Below are 19948 nucleotides of genomic sequence, written 5' to 3' on the forward strand. Positions count from 1 at the left end.
GGTGAAACGCCGTCTCTACTAAAAATACAAAAAGTTACCTGGGCATGGTGGCGAGCACCTGTAATATCAGCTACTGGGGAGTCTGAGGCAGGAGAATCTCTTGAGCCTGGGAGGCGGAGGTTGCAGTGAGCCAAGATCATAGTACTGCACTCCAGCCTAGGTGACGGAGTGAAACTCTGCCTCAAAAAAAACAAACAAACAAACAAACAAACCCATCTCTTCAAAAAATAAATAAATTAGCCAGGCATGCTGGTGTGTCCCAGCTACTTGGGAGGCTGAGGTGGGAGGATTGCTTGAGCCCGGGAGGTTGAGGCAGCTCGGGTGACAGAGTGAGACGCTTCCCAGGGCAAGGAAGTTGTGGGGTCCTGATGGGAATCTGGATTTCCAGAATGTCATTTAGGGTGGTCAGTCCATGTGACGGGCTTTGGGCGTGCAGCAGGGCCTTTCCAGCCATGTGCTGTGAGTGGCAGAGCTGAAGTGCATTCAAAGCCTAGTGCTGTGTGATCGGGCTGGGTGCGCTCAGCCATGCCACATGGCGAGGGTGGCACTGCACTGTTTGGGGTGCTGTTTCCAGGAAGGCCTTCCCTTAAAGCTGGCCACTGGAGTACCTGACTCAGGCTGATAGGGTATTTATAGTTCAAAAAAAGTTGCTGAATGGCAGCAATCCCCCGGTGAGGAACATTCCTCATGGCTGTGCTCTCCAAAGTTTGCCAAGATTGGGTGAAGACGTTCACTGTGACCTTGATTGTAGTGGCAAAACCTGAAACCAAGCTGTCCTCATTTATATCAGGGGACTTACCAAGTAGAGTCAGCATATATTCATATACTGTCATCCTGGGCACCGTTAGGAATCAGGGATCTACAGTTGGATTGACTTGCCATGCTGTTCAGGATGGACTGGGAAGTTGAAAAAGGAAGTTGCAGAATTGGTGGGTATGGTAAAGCCTCATTTGGTCAAATGAAAGCTGGATGTAATTGTAATAAAGATAGACACATTTGGCTGAGTGTGGTGGCTCACACCTGTAATCCCAGCACCTTGGGAGGCCAAGGTGGGTGGACCACGAGGTCAGGAGTTCAAGACCAGCCTGGCTAACATAGTGAAACTCCATCTCTGCTGAAAAAAAAATACAAAAAAGTTAGCCAGGCATGGCAGCGCGTGCCTGTAGTCCCAGCTACTCGGGAGGCTGAGGTGGGAGAATCACTTGAACCCGGGAGGGGGAGGTTGCGGTGAGCCAAAATCACGCCACTGCACTGCAACTTGGGCAACAGAGTAAGACTTTGTCTCAAAACTTAAAAAAAAAAAAAAAAAAAGATACATTTTGCCTCTGGGATGCTTCATTATAACAAACCTTTGACAGTCAGGGAAGGAGACTTGCCTTTTTTTTTTTTTTTTTGAGACAGAGTCTCGCTCTGTCACCCGGGCTGGAGTGCAATGGTGTGGTCTCGGCTCACTCAACCTCTGCCTCCCAGGTTCAAGTGATTCTCCTGCCTCAGCCTCCCCAGTAGCTGGGATTATAGGCACACACCACCACGCCCGGCTAATTTTTGTATTTTTAGTAGAGACAGGGTTTCACCATGTTGGTCAGGCTGGTCTTGAACTCCTGATCTCAAGTGATCCACCCGCCTTGGCCTCCCAGAGTCCTGGGATTACAGGTATGAGCCACCACACCCAGCTGAGACTTGCTTTTTGTAACCTCTTTTGTCATACGCCCGTGAGGGAGGGTTGAGAAGTTGAACAACTTATTTTATTTCTTTCTGTATTGATGGAAATTTTCCCATGGTATATTTAAAGAAAAAGTAGGGCCAGGCACAGTTGCTCACCTCTGTAATCCCAGCCCTTTGGGAGACAGAGGCAAGAGGATTGCTTGAGGCCAGTAGTATAATACCAGCCTGGGCAACATAACAAGACCTTGCCTTTAAAAAAAAAGTTACAAGTTAGCCAGCTGTGGTAGTGTGCACCTATAGTCTTGGCTACTTAGGAGGCTGAGGCGGGAGAATTGCTTGAGCCCAGGAGTTTGAAGCTGCAGTGAGCTATGATCACACTCCTGCATTCCAGGCCGAGCAACAGAGCATGACCGTGTCTTTAAAACCTAAACCCAGAAAAGTGCAGTGGCTTGTGTGTAATCCCAGCATTTTGGAAGGGTGAATCAGATCACTACAGGCCAGGAGTTCAAGACTAGTTTGGGCAACATAGACCCTCTTTTTTTTTTTTTTTCCTTGAGACAGAGTCTCGCTCTGTTACCCAGGCTGAAGCGCAGTGGCGCAATCTCAGCTCACTGCAAGTTCTGCCTCCCGGGTTCACGTCTTTCTCCTGCCTCAGCCTCCTGAGTAGCTGGGACTACAGGAGCCCGCCACCTCGCCCGGCTAATTTTTTGTATTTTTAGTAGAGACTGGATTTCACCATGTTAGCCAGGATGGTTTCCATCTCCTGACCTCGTGATCTGGCCACCTTGGCCTCCCAAAGTGCTGGGATTACAGACGTAAGCCACTGCGCCTGGCCATTTTTTTTTTTTTTTTTTTTTTTTAGACAGAGTCTCTCTCTTTCGCCCAGACTGGAGTGCAATGGCCTGATCTTGGCTCACTGCACCCTCTGCCTCCTGGGTTCAAACAGTTCTCCTGCCTCAGCCTCCAGAGTAGCTGGGATTACAGGTGCCTGCCACCACACCCAGCTAATTTTTGTATTTTTAGTAGAGATGAAGTTTCACCATGTTGGCCAGGCTGGTCTCGAACTCCTGACCTCATAATCTGACCACTTCGGCCTCCCAAAGTGCTGGGATTACGGGCGTGAGCCACTGTGCCCAGCCTATTTTTGTTTTAATTTAAAAATAATAATTTATAATCTGGATGCTGTGGCTCACACCTGTAATCCTAGCACTTTGGGAGGCTGGGGTGGGTGGATCACTTCAGGTCGGGAGTTTGAGACCAGCCTGGCCCACATGGCGAAACCTGTCTCTACGAAAAATACAAACAAAATTAGCTGGGGGTGTGGCAGGCACCCGTAATTCCAGCTGCTCGGGAGACTGAGGCAGCAGTATCATTTGAACCCAGGAGGTGGAGGTTACTGAGAGCCGAGATAGCGCCACTGCACTCCAACCTGGGTGACAGAGCAAGACTCCATCACAAAAAATAATAATAATAATAATTATTATTTATAGCTGGGCATGGTATTGCACGCCGGTAGTCCCAGTTACTTGGGAAGCTGAGGCAGGAGAATCGCTTGAACCCGGGAGATGGAGGTTGCAGTAAGCTGAGATCGCACCACTGTACTCCAGCCTGGGTGTCAGAGCAAGATTCTAAAAAAAAAAAAAAAAAAAATTTAAAAGAAAAGAAAATTGCTGGATCTTATTAGTGTATACTAATTTTTTATTGATGTGTGACAAATTATTCCAAAATTTAGCAACTAGAAGCAACAATCACCATCTCTTTAGGTGGGGAATTTGCAGTGGCTGCGTTTGGAGTAGTGGCTCTGATCTTCTAAGATTGCAGTCAAGATGCTGGCTAAAGATGTGGTCATTTGAAGGCTTGATGGGGCCTGGAGGGTCTGCTTTGAAGATGGCTCACTAGCACAGCTGGCTTTGGGAGGCACAGACAGTTCAAGTGTCCTCATGACATCGCAGCTTATTTCTCCCAGAGTGAGTGATCCAATAGAGAGCAAGGCAGATGCCTGGAGGTCTTTTGTGACCTAATGTCAGGATTCACACTCTTTTTTAATTTTTTTTTTGAGATGGAGTTTCACTCTTGTCGCCCAGGCCAGAGTGCAATGGCGTGATCTTGGCTCACTGCAACCTCCGGTCTTGGGCTCAAGCGATTCTCCTGCCTTAGCCTCCTGAGTAACTGGGATTACAGGTACCCGCCACCATGCCTGCCCCCTTTTTTTTTAAATTATTTTTTTAGTAGAGATGGGGTTTCACCATTTTGGCCAGGTTGGTCTCGAACTACTGATCTCAAGTGATCTGCCTGCTTCGCCCTCCCAAAATGCTGGGATTACAGGGTGAGCCACCACGCCCAGCTACACTCTTTCATTTCTATAATACCCTGTTGGTGTTACAGATCAGCCCTGGTCATTGTGGGAAGGGACTGCACCAGTGGGTTAATGCCAGGAGGCAAGGACCACTGGTCACCATCCCAGAAGGTGGGTGGCTATCGTAGTCCTGCTTCTGGCGCCTAGTGGTTGATTTGTGTTCCTTCCATACGCAAACACCCCACTCACTTTCTCCTAAGTCCATATCCTGTTACAGTATCAGAAGTCTAGAACCTCATCTTGTCAAGTACAGGTGTGGTAGTACCTGCATTTCCTTTAGTACAACTCGAGTATAGTTCCTTTCAATCTGAAGACATGTGAATTTAAAGAGACAAATTACCCCCAGACACCCAACATACAATGGCGAGGTGGGCATAGGATGACTGATATGTATGGGATAATTATTTTTTCTTTTCTTTCTTTCTTATTTTTTGAGATAGGGTCTCACTCTGTTGCCCAGGCTGGAGTGCAGTGGTGCGTGCAATCACCACTCACTGCAGCCTCGAACTCCTGGGCTCAAGCAATCCCCCACCTCAGCCTTCTGGGACTACAGGCACATGCCACCATGCTTGGTTACTTTTTTATTTTTTGTAGAGATGAGTTCATGCTATGTTGCCCAGGCTAGTTTTAAACTCTTGGGCTCAAGTGATCCTCCTGCCTCAGTTTCCCAGTAAGTGCTGGGATTATAAGCATGAGTCACTGAGTCATGCATATTTAGGTTTCTATTATGACAACACTGTACTTTTGGTGCCAGAATCTGTATTAGTTATCTATCATTGTGTAACAAATGACGTGAAAACTTGGCTTAAAACAGCAATAAACTTTTTTTTTTTTTGAGACAGTCTTGCTCTGTCGCCCAGGCTAGAGTGCAATGGCACAATCTTAGCTCACTACAACCTCCGCCTCCTGGGTTTCACCAATTCTCCTGTCTCAGCCTCCTGAGTAGCTGGGATTACAGGGGCACGCCACCATGCCCGGATAATTTTTGTATTTTTTCTTTTAGTAGAGGTAGGGTTTCACCATGTTGGCTAGGCTGGTCTCGAACTTCTGACCTTGTGATCCACCTGCCTCAGCCTCCCAAAGTGCTGGGATTACAGGTGTGAGCCACCATGCCGGGCCTAGCAGTACTTTTATTACCTCTCACAGTGTCTGTGGGTCAGAGGTTTGGGAGTGGCTCACCTGGTTGGTCTTGGTTTGGAGATCTCTCATGAGGCTTTAGTCAAGATGTTGGCCAGCGCCCTGGTTACTGGAAGGTTTGATGGGTTTGGAGGACTCCCCTCTAAGGTGTCCCATACACAGGAAGCGAGTTGGCAGTGACTGTTGGAAAAAGGCCTCAGTTCCCTGCTGCGTGGGCTTCTTTATGGAGCTCTTTTGAGTGTCTTTACAGCATCATAGACGGCTTCGCCAAAAGCGAGTCATCCGAGAGAGCAAAGCAGAAACTGCAGGTTCTCTGAAGTCACATTTCACCCCTTTTGCCAGTCTCCTGGTGGGTGCACAGGTCACCTCTCCCAGCACAGGCGGAAGCTATGCAGGGGCATGAGTTCCAGGAAGCAGGGATCACTGGCGTCTGATTGGAGACTGGCTGCAGGTCTGATACTCCTTTCCCCGCCCAGTCACAGTTTTCAGCATTTCACATCTCTTGGTCTCTGGCATAGTAGATTCTGCCGAGTTATCCCTGGTTTTGCAAATTCTGACGGTGTTGCTGTGAGGTAGGGATGTCTCACTGTTGTAACCAGGAAATAGTCTAGTTGGTGGTGAGTGTGGCAGGGGCCACTGTGGTCTCCAGAGACTCCTAGGCCTTGCATAGTGGCTCACGCCTGTAATCCCAACGCTTTGGGAGGTCAAGATGGGAGGATTATTTGAGGCCAGGAGTTAGAGACCAGGCTGGGCAACATAGCAAGACACCGTCTCTACAAAAAATAAAATAGGCTGTGCGTGGTGGCTCACACCTGTAATCCAAACACTTTGGGAGGCTGAGGTGGGTGGATCACCTGAGGTCAGGAGTTTGAGACCAGCCTGGCCAACACAGCGAAACCCCGTTTCTACTAAAAGTAGTAAAAATTAGCCGGGCATGGTGGCAGGTGCCTGTAATCCCAGCTACTTGGGAGGCTGAGGCAGGAGAATTGCTTGAACCCTGGAGCCTGGAGGTGGAGGCTGCAGTGAGCTGAGATTGTGCCGTTGCACTCCAGCCTTAGCGACAGAGTAAGACTCTGTCTTAGGAAAAAAAAAATGGCTAAGGCAGAGCATTTTGTTCTGTTTTTGGAGTCAGGGTCTTCCTCTGTCACCTAGGCTGGAGTACAGTGTTAGCAATCTTAGCTTGCTGCAGCCTCAACTTCCTGGGCTCAAGCAATTCTCCTGTCTCAGCCTTGAGCCACCCTTCCTGGCCCCTAAGGCACAGTTTTAAAAATAAATAAATAGCGAGATGTGGTGGCTCACACCTGTAATTCTAGCACTTTGGGAGGCCAAGCTGGGCAGATCACTTGAGGCCAGTAATTCGAGACCAGCCTGGCCAACATGGCGAAACCCCGTCCCTACTAAAAATACAAAAAAATTAGCTAGGCATGGTGGTGGCACAGGCCTGTAGTCCCAGCTACTCAGGAGACTGAGGCATGAGTATTGTTAGAACCCAGAAAGTGGAGTCTCTGTCTCAAAAAAAACAAAATTAAATAAGCCGGGCACGGTTGCTCAAGCCTGTAATCCCAGCACTTTGGGAGGCCGAGGCGGGTGGATCACGAGGTCAGGAGTACGAGACCATCCTGCTAACACAGTGAAACCCCATCTCTACTAAAACAAAAAACATTAGCTGGGCATGGTGGCGGGCACCTGTATAGTCCCAACTACTCAGGAGTCTGAGGCAGCAGAATGGCATGAACCCGGGAGGCGGACGTTGCAGTGAGCCGAGATCGCGCCACTGCACTCCAGCCTGGGAGACAGAGCAAGACTCCGTCTCAAAAAAAAAAAAAAAAATTGTAAATTAAAAACAAAAAAATAGAGGCACCTGCGAGGGCCTGAAAGCTGGGACTGAGGAACCAGGACATGGCAGTAATGATGTTTTTGAACAGCGGCTTATGCCTGGGGGTTTGGGCTGACGGCATCTTCCTCCCTGTGCCAGCGTGTCCGGAGCGGTGACTGGAAGGGGTACACAGGCAAGACCATCACGGACGTCATCAACATTGGCATTGGCGGCTCCGACCTGGTGAGGAGAAAACGGCCTTGGGGTAGGGTGGGAGTCTGGGCACTGTTGGTCCCACCCAGGTCCTTACTTTCTCCAGGGATGGGACCTGGCTGTCTCCACTTTTTGTGGGCTCTGAATTCTTATTCTCTGATGCTGTGTCTCCCCCCAGGGACCCCTCATGGTGACTGAAGCCCTTAAGCCATACTCTTCAGAAGGTCCCCGCGTCTGGTATGTCTCCAACATTGATGGAACTCACATTGCCAAAACCCTGACCCAGCTGAACCCCGAGTCCTCTCTGTTCATCATCGCCTCCAAGGTATGAGTGCCGAAAACTGCCCGGCCCCTGGCCGTGTGTGTGTTGGGGCAGGGAGGGACGGCTATTTTGCTGTCCCCCTGGCCATTGGTCCCTCTCGGTGGGTGAACCATGGTTTGTGGATCAGGTCAGTACAGCTGCCCTAGACTGTTTCTGTGCCTGGCAGCAAACAAGGTTGACTGATGAAAGCCTGAACACATCAGTTTGAACCTTTGTGTCTTGATCACACCCACTCACCTTGCGGCATCTCTGCTCAGTCTGGGACTGCTCACCACTTCCTTACAAACCTGTCCTTTATGCCTGCTCCTGTTTTTTGTTTTGTTTTGTTTTTTTTTTTTTTTTGAGACGGAGTCTCGCTCTGTCGCCCAGGCTGGAGTGCAGTGGCGCGATCTCGGCTCACTGCAAGCTCCGCCTCCCGGGTTCACGCCATTCTCCTGCCTCAGCCTCCGAGTAGCTGGGACTACAGGCGCCCACAACCGCGCCCGGCTAATTTTTTGTATTTTTAGTAGAGACGGGGTTTCACAGTGGTCTCGATCTCCTGACCTTGTGATCCGCCCGCCTCGGCCTCCCAAAGTGCTGGGATTACAGGTGTGAGCCACCGCGCCCGGCTTTTGTTTTGTTTTTGAGACAGAGTCTGGCTCTGTCACCCAGGCTGGAGTGTAGTGGCGCGATCTCGGCTCACTGCAATCTCTGTCTCCTGGGTTTCAAGCAGTTCTCTCAGCCTCCCAAGTAGCTGGGACTAGGCAGCACACCACCACACTTGGCTAATTTTACTATTTATTTATTTATTATTTTTTAGTATAGATGGGGTTTCGCCATGTTGGCCATGCTGGTCTTGAACTCCTGACCTCAGGTGATGCCCCCACCTCGGCCTCCCAAAGTGCTCCCAAAGCATGCCCTGCCACACTTGCTCCTTTCTGATCCCAGAGCCATGCCCTGATAATAGAGGGGTTTTGTTTGCTGCCGTTTATGCTCTATTTACTCACATGAATGTACATAAAATATGAAGAATTCCATCTGAATTCTGAGATACCTTCCAGCCTGGGCCGAAGAGAGCCTCAGGCTGACTGCAGCCTCCCAGGGGAGAAGCTGTGGCCTTTGACCTGAAGGCTTAGGGTCGGCGGTTTGTGTTTACCAGCCTCCCTCCTTTGGTATTAAAGAGTTGGAGTCTCAGGAGGTTATGTGACGTCACTGTCACTGACCTGCAAATACTGCTCCAGGTGACAACTGGGCATTGCCTTGGCCTCCGCTGCTGAGCCCTGGCTTGAGGCTGCACCCACCCCTAAGCTCGGGCGCCCACTGCTGTTCTCTTCGGTTGCAGACCTTTACCACCCAGGAGACCATCACGAATGCGGAGACGGCGAAGGAGTGGTTTCTCCAGGCGGCCAAGGATGTGAGTGGGCTATAGGGCCTCCCTCGTGATCAGCCTCTGAGCTGGGAAGAGCAGGGTGGGCCCCTGAGTGACCAAGTCTGGCCCTGTCTCTCCTGAAGTTGGAAGAGGAAGGTGGCCTTGCCAGTGCCTGCCTTTGCTAGATGAGATGATTGTTCATCCTGGCTTTGCCAGACCCAGCCTTGCAGATGTGACAGAACCTGCTCTCGCAGGCTGACAGCCCTTGTGTTGCCCTTTCTCTAAGGTTCCTTGGTGCAGCAGGGACTCTTGGCCACACCTATTTTATAGGGGAGGGATGTCCCTGAGCCCCGCATGCTTGTAAGATGGGATGAGCAGGCAGCCTGTGACCCACCTGCTTTCTTGACCTTGACCTCGATGTGGGCCTCCTTTAACAGTCTCAGAACCAGGGACTGGGAATCTCAGTCCCATGCAGGGCCTTGGTTCCTCTGGTGATGGGGAGTCACTACCCCTTGTCTCCCTGGGCTGGATTTGGTAACTTGGCTCTGTCTTTTGTAGCCTTCTGCAGTGGCGAAGCACTTCGTTGCCCTGTCTACTAACACAGTAAGTGCCCCTGTGGTCCCCTGTACTGCCTTCCTGGGAGGGCCCAGCATGTCTAGGTCATGGCCCGTCAGAGACGTGGTTCATAGGTCTGGTGGATCTTGGCTTGGCTGATGCTATGGAAGGGTTGGCTGCCTGTGGGCTGCAAGCCTTCCTTGCCTTTTCCACATTCACCCATTCAACCTCTGCAGCCTTGAGAAGAGAAGCTTGGAGTCAGTGGGATCACGATAACCCCTTTTTCCATCTCCCAGGCCTGAGTGATACCCAGAACCCTCCATACACATGACCTTCCTAGGCCTCTGTGCGCAGCATCTCCCCAAATGGGCCATGCTGGGTAGGGGTGGAGGATGCATTCCATTTTTCACGTAAGGACATAAAGCCCCAATGAAGGGAGGTCACACTTTGCCTCCTACTTAGTGATTGTTGTTTTGGGTGGGGTGTTTTTTTTTTTTTTTTTTTTTTTTGAGACAGTCCGCTTTGTTGCCCAGGCTGGAGTGCAGTGGCGAGATCTTGGCTCCTTGCAACCTCTGCCTTCCAGGTTCAAGTGATTCTCATGCCTCAGCCTCCTGAGTAGCTGGGATTACAGGTGCACGCCACCATGCCCGGCTAATTTTTATATTTTTAGTGGAGACGGGGTTTCACCATGTTGGCCAGGCTGGTCTCTAATTCCTGACCTCAAGTGATCCGCCCACCTCGGCCTCCCAAAGTGCTGGGATTACAGGTGTGTGCTGCTGTGCCCAGCCTAGTTTTTGAGACAAGGTCTCGCTCTGTCACCCAGGCTGGAATGCAGTGGTGCGATCTTGGCTCATTGCAACCTTTGCCTCCTGGGTTCAAGCAATTTTCATGCCTCAGCCTCCTGACTAGCTGGGATTACAGGCACCCACTACCACGTCCAGCTAATTTTTGTATTTTTGGTAGAGACAGGGTTTCACCATGGTGGCCAGGCTAGTCTCGAATTCCTGACCTCAAGTGATCTGCCCACCTCGGCCTCCCAAAGTGTTGGGATTATAGGCATGAGCCACTGTACCTGGCTCACTTAGTGACTGTATGAGTAGGTGATACCAGGATTAGAACCTGGGTCACCTGCCCCCCAGTTCTCACAGTCTGCCTGGCCCCGAGGTTGTGCAGGCTCAGCAGAGCATGGCAGAGTAAGGGATGTTCCAGGAGTGACAGCAGCAGTCAGCCGGTGGGCACTGTGCTGTGTCAGAGCTGGGGACCACACCCACATCACTCCCTCCCACCCCCTCCACCGTTACCCCTACATCTCTGCCTCCAGTGCTCGCCCGGCTGCAGCAGGACGCCATAAGGCTGGCTAACCATAGCACTGTTGCCTGCTTCCCGCTGACTGGTCAGCAGGGCTTCTCCTCCTGTGGGGAATAGGTAAGGGGTTGCTGGCCCTGTCTGCTCTGGGGACCAGAATACCTGATGGGTCCTCAGAGCTTCTTGGTGCAGTCACCCTCCCACACGTGGGAAGGGCTGGGTAACTGTCCAGCCTGTGTGTGGTTGCCTGGCCTGGTAGGTGGCCCCTGCCCATGCTCGGGTCCCAGTCCTAGGTTCGGTTCCTAGATGCCCTGAGGGCTCATGTTCTGGTGTCCCAGACAGGCCTGGATGAGAGCTGTTGCAGAGCAGTGTGTGGGCCAGTTCCTCACACGGGGTTACAGCTGCCCTCAGCAGGGGGCTTTACAGGTGCAGCGTCACTGGTGTGCCTGGTGTCCATCTTGGGGTGGGCAGATCCTGGGCCCTGCCCTCGACTCACAGACTGCTCTAGCCCTGCCCCATCCCTGGCTCTGGGGAAGGTGAGGCTCAGCTCACAGAGCATAGCTCCCTGCCTCCTGGAGCTCCTGTTTCCATTCCACTAGCAAATGCTTCCTTTCATTTCTCTCCCTTTGTGTTTTTTTTTTTTTTTTTTTTTTGTAGACCAAAGTGAAGGAGTTTGGAATTGACCCTCAAAACATGTTCGAGTTCTGGGATGTAAGTACAAGCACTTCTGCACTGGGTGAATTAAGTTCCTTTGCCAAATCCTGGCCGTTGAGGGGCCCATGAGGTCAGGTCAGTGTTTATTGAGTACCTGCTGCATACCTAGCTTGGGGAAAGGTAGAGAGGCCCTCAGAGAGGCTTGGAGGACAAGAGCAACCCAGGCAGGATGAGGGCTCCACTTCCACCTGAGGGCGGGCTGAGCTTGCATTGCCAGATGACACTCCCTTGGGTGCCTGCCTGCAACACCCACTGTGGGGTAACCCGAGTCCCCCTTGCCCCCCTCACCGAGTTGAGGTTGTGAGTTATTCTCAGTAATGACCTTTCTCTGAACTGCAGCCACCATCTGTAAAGGCCAAGGGGCAGGGTGAGGCATGAGGTATGACCGGGTAGGCCTGGAAAGGAGCAACAGGAGCTGTAGGAGGAGCTGGGGGGTGGCGTAGAGGAGGCGCCAGGCTGGGGCAGCTTGCAGAGCAAACCCTGCCTTGAGTGACAGGGCTGCAGACCCCTCCGTAGCAACAGGTGGTCCATGGGACCGCCTCTGCTGGAGCCGAACAGTGAGCTGCAGCTTTCCTTGTGCACTTGCCTGAGCTCAGCAGTGGTGTGAGGAGGGCTCTGGCTGTGAAGCCTGGGGTGCAGGGGTGCAGTGCAGGGTGTGGTGTGGGCGCTGTGAATGCTGTGGGCATGGCCAGGCTTAGGTGCAGGGTCTAACACTGTGGCAGGCGCAGCAGAGAGGGCATTGCCCATGTGGTGGTTTTCCCACCTGGGGCTGTTTCCAGGCATTTGGACCGGAGGCCCTTTGCTTGGTGATGGCATCCACAGACATAACCTTGTACCTTTGAAAGCTCTAGGGGTCTGGGAGAGAATGAAGCCCTAATGCGTTAAGCCATCCACTGTGTATAATGAGTTAACTTCTTTCTAGAATGAGACTAGTTACATACCATCCTTGGAAGAATTGACAAGAGTCACTCAAGTCATTTTCTGCATCCTGTGGCTCAGATGCGGAACCCCGGTCAAGAGAGACTGTGCGGCTTCTAATAAATGTTGCATGCCTGATAATGGAGGGTAGCCACCTTCCACCTCCTCCTTGGGATCTGGAGCCTGAGCAGGTGGTGGGCAGGGACGTGTGGGTGCTGCTGCCAGCCAAGGAGCTGAGCAGATCGGGGGTGTCCTTGCTCGTCACCACCCAGCATGTAGAGATGAGTTAGGGTGTGGCTTAAGCAGAGGATGGGTCTGGTCTCCCAGGTAAGGCCTAGCAATGATATTTAGGCACAGGAACATGGGGCCAGGGCTGGCTGGTGAGACCTAAGCGGAGGCTTCCTGGGCCAGGCTAGACAGACCACAGGGGATGGAGGAGGGATCGGCCTGAGTTACTAGAGTGTGTCCTGCTGAATCCAGAAGGTGATATCTGAAGAACCCAGGGATAGGAGCAGGTGAAGTTCCTGGAGGTAGGGTCTCGGGTGAGCTACAGCCATCAGCTCAGGCCTAGGGATGCAGTCCCGGCTCTCAGGTGAGATCAGAAGAGTCTCGTCTGGTAGTGGTAATTCTTGGTCCGCCAGGGCCAGTTGTGGGGCAGCCTTGGGTGTCAGGATCAGGCAGAGCGGTGGTGGGAAACCGCAGGGTCTCTCAGGGCTCAGCCAGAGTCAGCACATGCCACAGGGCCAGTTTTGGCTGGGGAGGCCCGAAGCGGAGCCAGAGCAGATCCAGGTGAGTTCTGAGGAGGAGCCAGGGCAGGGAGAGGGACCCATGGGTCTGTGAATTCTGGAGGAGAGGCAGGTATTTAGAGATGGTTCTGTCAGGTGAAGTCTGAGGAGCCTGTATGTGTGTATGTCAGCCGGGCTCTGTGGGAGGTGATGTTGACCTATGGCATGGGACGGGTGTGCACGCTGGGATCTCTGGCCAGTTCTGAAAAGTGAGGATCAGGTAGTGGTGGCTAATTGCTCGAATGGGGTGTTTAGAACCCAGGATTAGGGACACACAGGTCAGCACCTGCTTCTCAGCATCCTGACTGGGTGTGATGGGCAGAGCTCAGGGTGTCAGAGGCCTCTGAGAATTCGTGACTGAAGTCCAAGTCTGTGGCGTCAGGGTCTGCAGAGCCCAGATGCGGGAGAGGTAGGAATGTACCTGGTGATGTGAGGCAAGGACAGGGGAGCTGCGGCAGGTGAGGCCGGCGGGTTACATGCGGAGCTGTGCTGGGTAGGTGCGGTCTGAGTGGCTCAGGGTGAGTAAAGGTCCAGAGACCTGGGTCTGCAGGGCAGACATCAAGACTAGGCCAGTCAGACAGTGTTTGTCAACACTGGGCTCTCACCAGGCTCCCTCAGGCCGAGGTCAGCAGCCAGTGATCTGTCATGTGTGAGGAAAGTGACTGTTCAGGTTAGGTGTGTATAGTGCAGCCTTTCAGAGCCGCGTCTGTCTGAGGTCCCAGGAGCTGGAATCAGACAGGTTTGTATGGCTGGGTTTCTAGGGGAGGCCTGAGGAGCCAAGACTCTACTCAGGTAGGCAGAACTGGACCAGTCTGGTAAGGACGTTGGAGCTAAAGATAGGCAGACAGGTTGAGCTGGGTCTGATAAGTGAGGCTGAAGATCCATGATTGGGTCCAGGTTGGAGCTGTGTCCTCAGGCGATGTCTGAGCAGCTCTGGTGGGTGAGCCTGGGAAGAGACCAAAAAGCTGGAGTCGGACAAAGGGAGGACGACCTGCATCCGTCTGAAAGGTGGATGAAGCCTGGGTCTGGTCGAGGTACGTAGAGCGGTTCTAGCAGGCGAGGTTTCAGGGGTTAAGGTGAGACATGGGTATGTAGTTTTGGGTCTCACAGGTAAGGTCTGAGCCACTGAGGTCAGGCCCTGGTTTGTATCCCAGGTCCGAGAAGCATGATGGGTAGAGTTTGTCGGGTGACATCTGTGAAACCAGGGGCATGCGGAGGGAGGTTGACCAGAACAGCCATAGTCAAGCTAATTAAACTGTCCTGCAGTTGAGGTCAGGCACAGGTGGAGAGAACGATCTATCAGGTGAGGCCCAAGGAGTTGGGGTTAGGCTCATCTAGAAAGACCTGGATGTGGTAGACAACCTCTGAGGGTGTGAAGTGAAGGCAGTGGATAGAGCCAGGTCTCAGGAGGGTCTGAGAGGCTGGGATTTGGCACAGTGAGCAGGTCTGGATTTCCCAGGTGGTGTCAAGACAGGTGGGAAGGCCAGGCGCAGTGGCTTATGCCTGTAATCCCAGCACTTTGGGAGGCCAAGGCAGGCAGATCACTTGAAGTCAAGAGCTCGAGACCAGCCTGGCCAACATAGCGAAACCCCATTTCTACTAAAAATACAAAAATTAGCCAGGCATGGTGGTGGTGCATGCCTGCAGTCCTAGCTGCTTGGGAGGCTGAGGCACCAGAATTGCTTGAACTGGGGAGGCAGAGTGAGCCAAGATCGTGCTACTACACTTCAGCCTGGATGACAGTGAGACTCTATCTCAAAAAAACAAAAAACAAACAAACAAAAAAACAGGGGTCGGGTGTGGTGGCTCACGCCTGTAATCCCAGCACTTTGGGAGGCCAAGGTGGGTGTATCATCTGAGGTCAGGAGTTCAAGACCAGCCTGGCCAATATGGTGACGGGTGAAACCCCATTTCTACAAAAAAATACAAAAATTAGCTGGATGTGGTGGCATGTGCCTGTAATCCCAGCTACTCGGGAGGCTGAGGCAGGAGAATCGCTTGAACCTGGGAGGCAGAGTTTGCAGTGAGCCGAGATCATGCCACTATACTGCAACTTGGGCAGCGAGAGTGAAATTTTGTCTCAAAAAAAAAAAAAAAAAAAGAAAAAAGATGGGTGGGTAGAAGTTCATCTCCTGGGTGAGGCTGAGGAGCTGTGGCCAGCCACAGGTAAGTGGGAATGTGGAATTGAGTTTCTTGGGTGAGGTTTTTGGAGCCTGGTCCAGGTATATCTCTTCGGGTCTATCAGGTCTGAAGAACAGGAGTTAAACACAGGTGTGTAGAGCAGGGTTTGGCAGGTAAGGTCTTTGGAGCCAGAATCAGGGCAGCTTCACAAAGCTGGGTGTGTTCATGAGACCTAAAAAGTCATAGTCAAGCCCAGGTAAGAGAAACCAAGTGTGTTGGATGAGATATGAGCAGCTGAGGTGTGAAGCAGAGGTAGGCAGAGCTGGCCCACAAGGTACAAGCTCAGGAACCCTCACCACATGCAGGTAGGGAGTGCTGGTCCACCAGGTACAAGCCCAGGAGCCAGCATCGAGCACAGGTAGGCAGATCTTGCCTACCAGGTATGATCTAAAGAGCCAACGTCAGGCTCAGGTAGGTAGATCTGGCATGCCAGGTATACTCCGAAGAGCCAGAGTCAAACACAGGTAGGTAGAGATAGTCTTCTAGGTGTGGTTTAAGGAGCCAAGGTCAAGTACAGGTAGGTAGAGCTGGCCCACTGGGTGTGGTTTGAGGAGACAGGGTAAGCACAGGTAGGCAAAGCTGGCCCACCAAGTATGGTCTGAGGAGCCAGGGTCAGGCTCAGGTAGGTAGAGCTGCCTGCCTGGTATGGTCTGAAGAGCCAGGATTGAGTACAGGTAGGTATTCTGGGTCACTAGGTGTAGTCTGAGAACCCAGGGTCAAGCTCAGGTAGGTAGAGATAGCCTTTCAGGTGTGGTCTGAGGAGCCAGGGTCAAGCACAGGTAGGCAGAGCTGGCCCACCATGTGTGGTCTGAGGAGCCAGGGTCAGGCAGGTAGACAAAACTGGTCTGCCAGTAGTCTCTTGAAGGAGAGCTGAGGAGTTAGGATTGAATGCAGGTAGATAGAGTTGGCTCTTTCAGGAGTTGGATTCAGGCACAGGAATATGCCCCTGGGTGTTTGAGGTGAAGCCTGAAGAACCAGAGTTGATCCTAGGTGTACAGAGTGGCCTCTCAGGTCAAGCCCATAGCATGGGGGTCTCCACAGGCAGGGAGAACATTGTGGGTTTCCTACGAGGTCTGTGGCCCCTAAGTTAGACGTGAGTAGGTAGATGTATCTCTCTCAAGTAAGGACTTTGTAGCTAGAGGGACGTACACCTGGGGTCTTGCAGGTGGAGTCATTGGTGCGTGGTTCTGGCTCCGTTGTGCTGACTCAGTCTTAGGCCTGGGGACAATGGGTTAGTCACAAGTTGGTAGAACTACACATCTCAGCTGGGGAGCACAGGTAGGCAGAGATGTTCCATTTGATGAGGTCTGAGGCTCCTCAGTGAGCTCATTGGTGCTGATGTTAAGCAGAGATTGGCAGCATTGGCTCTGTCTGTGAGACATGAAAAGCCAAGCCAGACACGGGATGTGGACTGCCAAGGCCAGGCTCACGTAAATAAAGCTGGACCCTGGTAGGCTGTAAGGAATCTGAGTTGGGCTCAGGCAAAGGAACCTGGGTCTGTCAGTCAGGGTATGAGGGGTCAGGTTATGTGAAGCCTGGTCTATCAGCTGAGATGTCTGGAACCCATCTTCGACAGGTGTGTAACTCTGTAGCCTGAGGCACTGGAGTTGGACACAAACAGGCAGAACTAGGTCTTCCAGGTGAAGCCATTGCATCGATGCTCAGTGCTGGTATATTTATCTGGTGGTGTCAGTGAGTCTATGGCTCCAGGCTCAGTGCTGTTATGTTTACCTGATTATGTCAGTGAGGCTGTGACTCCAGGCTCAGTGCTGGTATGTATACCTGATTATGTCAGTGAGTCTGTGGATCCAGGCTCAGTGCTGATATGTTTACCTGGTTGTTGTCAGTAAGTCTGTGGATCCAGGCTCACTGCTGGTATGTTGACCTGGCATTATCAATGAGTCTGTGGGTCCAGGCTCAGTGCTGGCATGTTGACCTGGTGTTGTCAGTGAGTCTGTGGATCCAGGCTCAGTGCTGGTGTGTTTACCTGATATTGGCAGTGAGTCCATGGATCCAGGCTCAGTGCTGCTATGTTGACCTGGCATTGTCAGTGAGTCTGTGGATTCAGGCTTAGTGCTGGCATATTGACCTGGTGTTGTCAATGAGTCTGTGGATCCAGGCTCAGTGCTGGTATGTTTAGCTGACATTGGCATTGAGTCCATGGATCCAGGCTCAGTGCTGGTATGTTGGCCTGACATTGGCAGTGAGTCTGTGGATCCAGGTTCAGTTTCACAGAGGTTGTATAAACATGGTCTTAGGTGGGTTCTTGACACCTGGGTTCAAGCACAAAAGTACTGCTGGGCTTGTTAGGTGAAGTGGGTGGGGTCTAGCCCAGGAATGCATAATTGGTGAGGCTAGCCAGGCCTGGGGAAGGTGGGTCAGGCACAATTAGGTGAGTAGTGTGGGCTCTTATATCAAGGGAAAGTGGTAGTCATTGTAGGTGTTTGTACCTGGGTCTGCCTGGTGATGTCTGGGGAACCCTAAGGGTCAGGTGGGTCAGCTATCTGTTCTCAGCACCCTGGTCAGGTATGATAGACAGAGCTCAGGGTACTACAGAGGCCTGAGGATCTGTAACCAGTCCATGGTGTTGGCCTGCATCCAAGGTGGCATTTTGCTCCAGTTGACATAGGGTCTGAGTTAAAAGTGAGGAAAGTTGCCAGGCGCAGTGGCTCACGCCTGTCATCCCAGCACTTTGGAAGGCCAAGGTGGGTGGATCACTTGAGGTCAGGAGTTCGAGACCAGTATGGCCAACACGGTGAAACCCCATCTCCTAAAAATACAAAAATTAGCCATGCATGGTAGCACATGTCTGTCATCCCAGTTACTCAGGAGGCTGAGGCAGGAAAATTGCTTGAACCTGGCAGGCAGAGATTGCAGTGAGCTGAGATCATGCCACCGCACTCGGGCCTGGGCGACAGAGTGAGAGACCCTGTCTCAAAAAAAAAAAAGTGAGTAAAGTGAGGAAAAAGGTAGATGATGGTTAGATAAGGTGAGATCTGGGGCACTGGGGCAGGTGAGGCCCAGAACATTGAACTGACTGAGGAGCTGCATCTATAATGTGTGGTCTCAGAGGCCTCTGCACTTAAAGGTGAGGTCTAGAGACCCATATCTGCAGATTGAGGGTTCGGAGGCTCAGGTCAGACACTGTTTGGCATTGCTTGGGCTCTTGCAAAACTGGGATCTCAGGACCTGTTCTTGGCCACGGTGAGCAGCCTGGACTCGGTCAGCCAGAGGGCTGGCTGTACTGAAGTTTAGTTTCTAGAGCTGAGTCTGGGCTGGGTGTGGTGGCTCATGGCTGTAATCCCTGAGCTTCAGAAGGCTGAAATGGGAGGCTGAGATGGGAGGTTGAGGCCAGGTGTTCAAAACCTGCCTGGACAACAGAGCAAGACCCCATCTCTACACAAAATTTTAAAAATAGCCAAGCATGGTGGTGTGTGCCTGTAGTCCCAGCTACTGGGGAGGCTGAGATGGGAGGATCACTTGAGCCCAGGAGTTTGAGGCTGCAGTGAGCTGTGATCATGCCACTGCACTTCACCTGGGCAACAGAGCAAGACTCTGTCTCTAAAAAAAACCAGAAACCTCTCAGCCACACTGGAGAGCTCCCAGAATCAGTCCTCTGCACTCCCCAGTCAATCTCCGGGCCTTTGAAGTGGCTTGTTTGCTTCTGTCCTTACCTTAGCGACAGACTGTTCAGAGTCCTCCCGCCATGCCTCTCAGCTTCCACCCTGTGGTCCTCACCCCTTCCTTTATCCTCTGGACGGTGCTATGCTTCCCCCTTCCTCAGTGGGCTTCCAGGAGAGAATTAAGCCCTCACAGCCCAAGGCATCTACTGGATGTAATAAGTGGGCACCTCTCCTTCGTGTCTAGAAGGTTACTAGTCTTGGACCATCCTTGGGAGAACTGAGAAGTCACTCAAATCATTTTCTGTGGGCCTTAATTCTGTCACCCTTGAGAAAAACTGCTTTGGCCACAGGACCTTTGCATGTGCTGTTACTGCTGCTGGAATGCTCCCTCAGTGCTTCTCTGGGTCATGCCTGCTCGTTCTTGAGATCAAGGCTCAAGTACCCCTCAGGTTCCTTTTATAAGTGGCCTCAGCACCATATTCCATTTCTCCTGAGCACTTGTTTCTCAGTTTCACATTTATTGGCATGATTATTTGATCTGCGTCCATTGCCTGTGCTAGAAATGTGGAAGGTGCTCCATAAACAGCTGTCAGGGAGACGTCCGTGAAGTTCTGAGGATTCTGATGGCACCAAGTGGAACCTGTGGGTGTGGCTTGAGAAGGTGCAGTGTGAATGATAGGCCTAGGTGATGGGCCGAGAAGATCGGTCGAGCCCAGGTATGACCCATTGGGCCTGTCAGTGTCCAGGAGGTAGGGTGAGGCACAGATCTGAGGTTCTGGATCTGTCAGTACCGCCTGAGGAGTTGGGAATGGGCACAGGTACAAAGTGATGAGTCTTCATTGTTCAACAGAGAATTTCTGGCACAGGTATGAGGATCTGGGTCTGTCAGTATCTGAGGATGTGGGGCCTGGCACAAGTATGAGGCACTGGGCCACTATTCAAGCAGGTGGGCTGGGGAACAGAAATGTAGTTGTAGGTTTTTAATATCTGAGGAGACCCAGCCAAGAGCA

The 19948-nt window shown here is 51.9% G+C and overlaps 1 protein-coding gene and 1 long non-coding RNA gene across 11 annotated transcripts in view; one reads left to right on the forward strand and one right to left on the reverse strand.

Annotated features, from left to right (window-relative positions):
• GPI (glucose-6-phosphate isomerase) overlaps window positions 1–19948 on the forward strand; it is a 52914-nt gene that overhangs the window by 11409 nt on the left and 21557 nt on the right. For 9 of the 10 annotated variants that reach the window (XM_077982073.1, XM_077982074.1, XM_077982075.1 and 6 more), the window contains 5 exons: window positions 7134–7217; window positions 7366–7512; window positions 8831–8902; window positions 9416–9460; window positions 11375–11428. In XM_077982073.1, coding sequence (XP_077838199.1) covers window positions 7134–7217; window positions 7366–7512; window positions 8831–8902; window positions 9416–9460; window positions 11375–11428 — 402 coding nt within the window. Of the gene's footprint in view, window positions 1–7083; window positions 7218–7365; window positions 7513–8830; window positions 8903–9415; window positions 9461–11374; window positions 11429–19948 lie in introns of all 10 variants that reach the window. The other variant, XM_077982077.1, reaches the window with a different exon arrangement.
• On the reverse strand, window positions 112–3332 carry LOC144337391 (uncharacterized). The gene is made up of 3 exons (XR_013410439.1): window positions 2861–3332; window positions 1496–2732; window positions 112–263 (listed from the first exon to the last, which is right to left on the reverse strand). It is a non-coding gene; the product is annotated as an uncharacterized LOC144337391 (long non-coding RNA).

Source organism: Macaca mulatta, chromosome 19, assembly GCF_049350105.2.
Source record: "Macaca mulatta isolate MMU2019108-1 chromosome 19, T2T-MMU8v2.0, whole genome shotgun sequence".
Taxonomy (NCBI): domain Eukaryota; kingdom Metazoa; phylum Chordata; class Mammalia; order Primates; family Cercopithecidae; genus Macaca; species Macaca mulatta.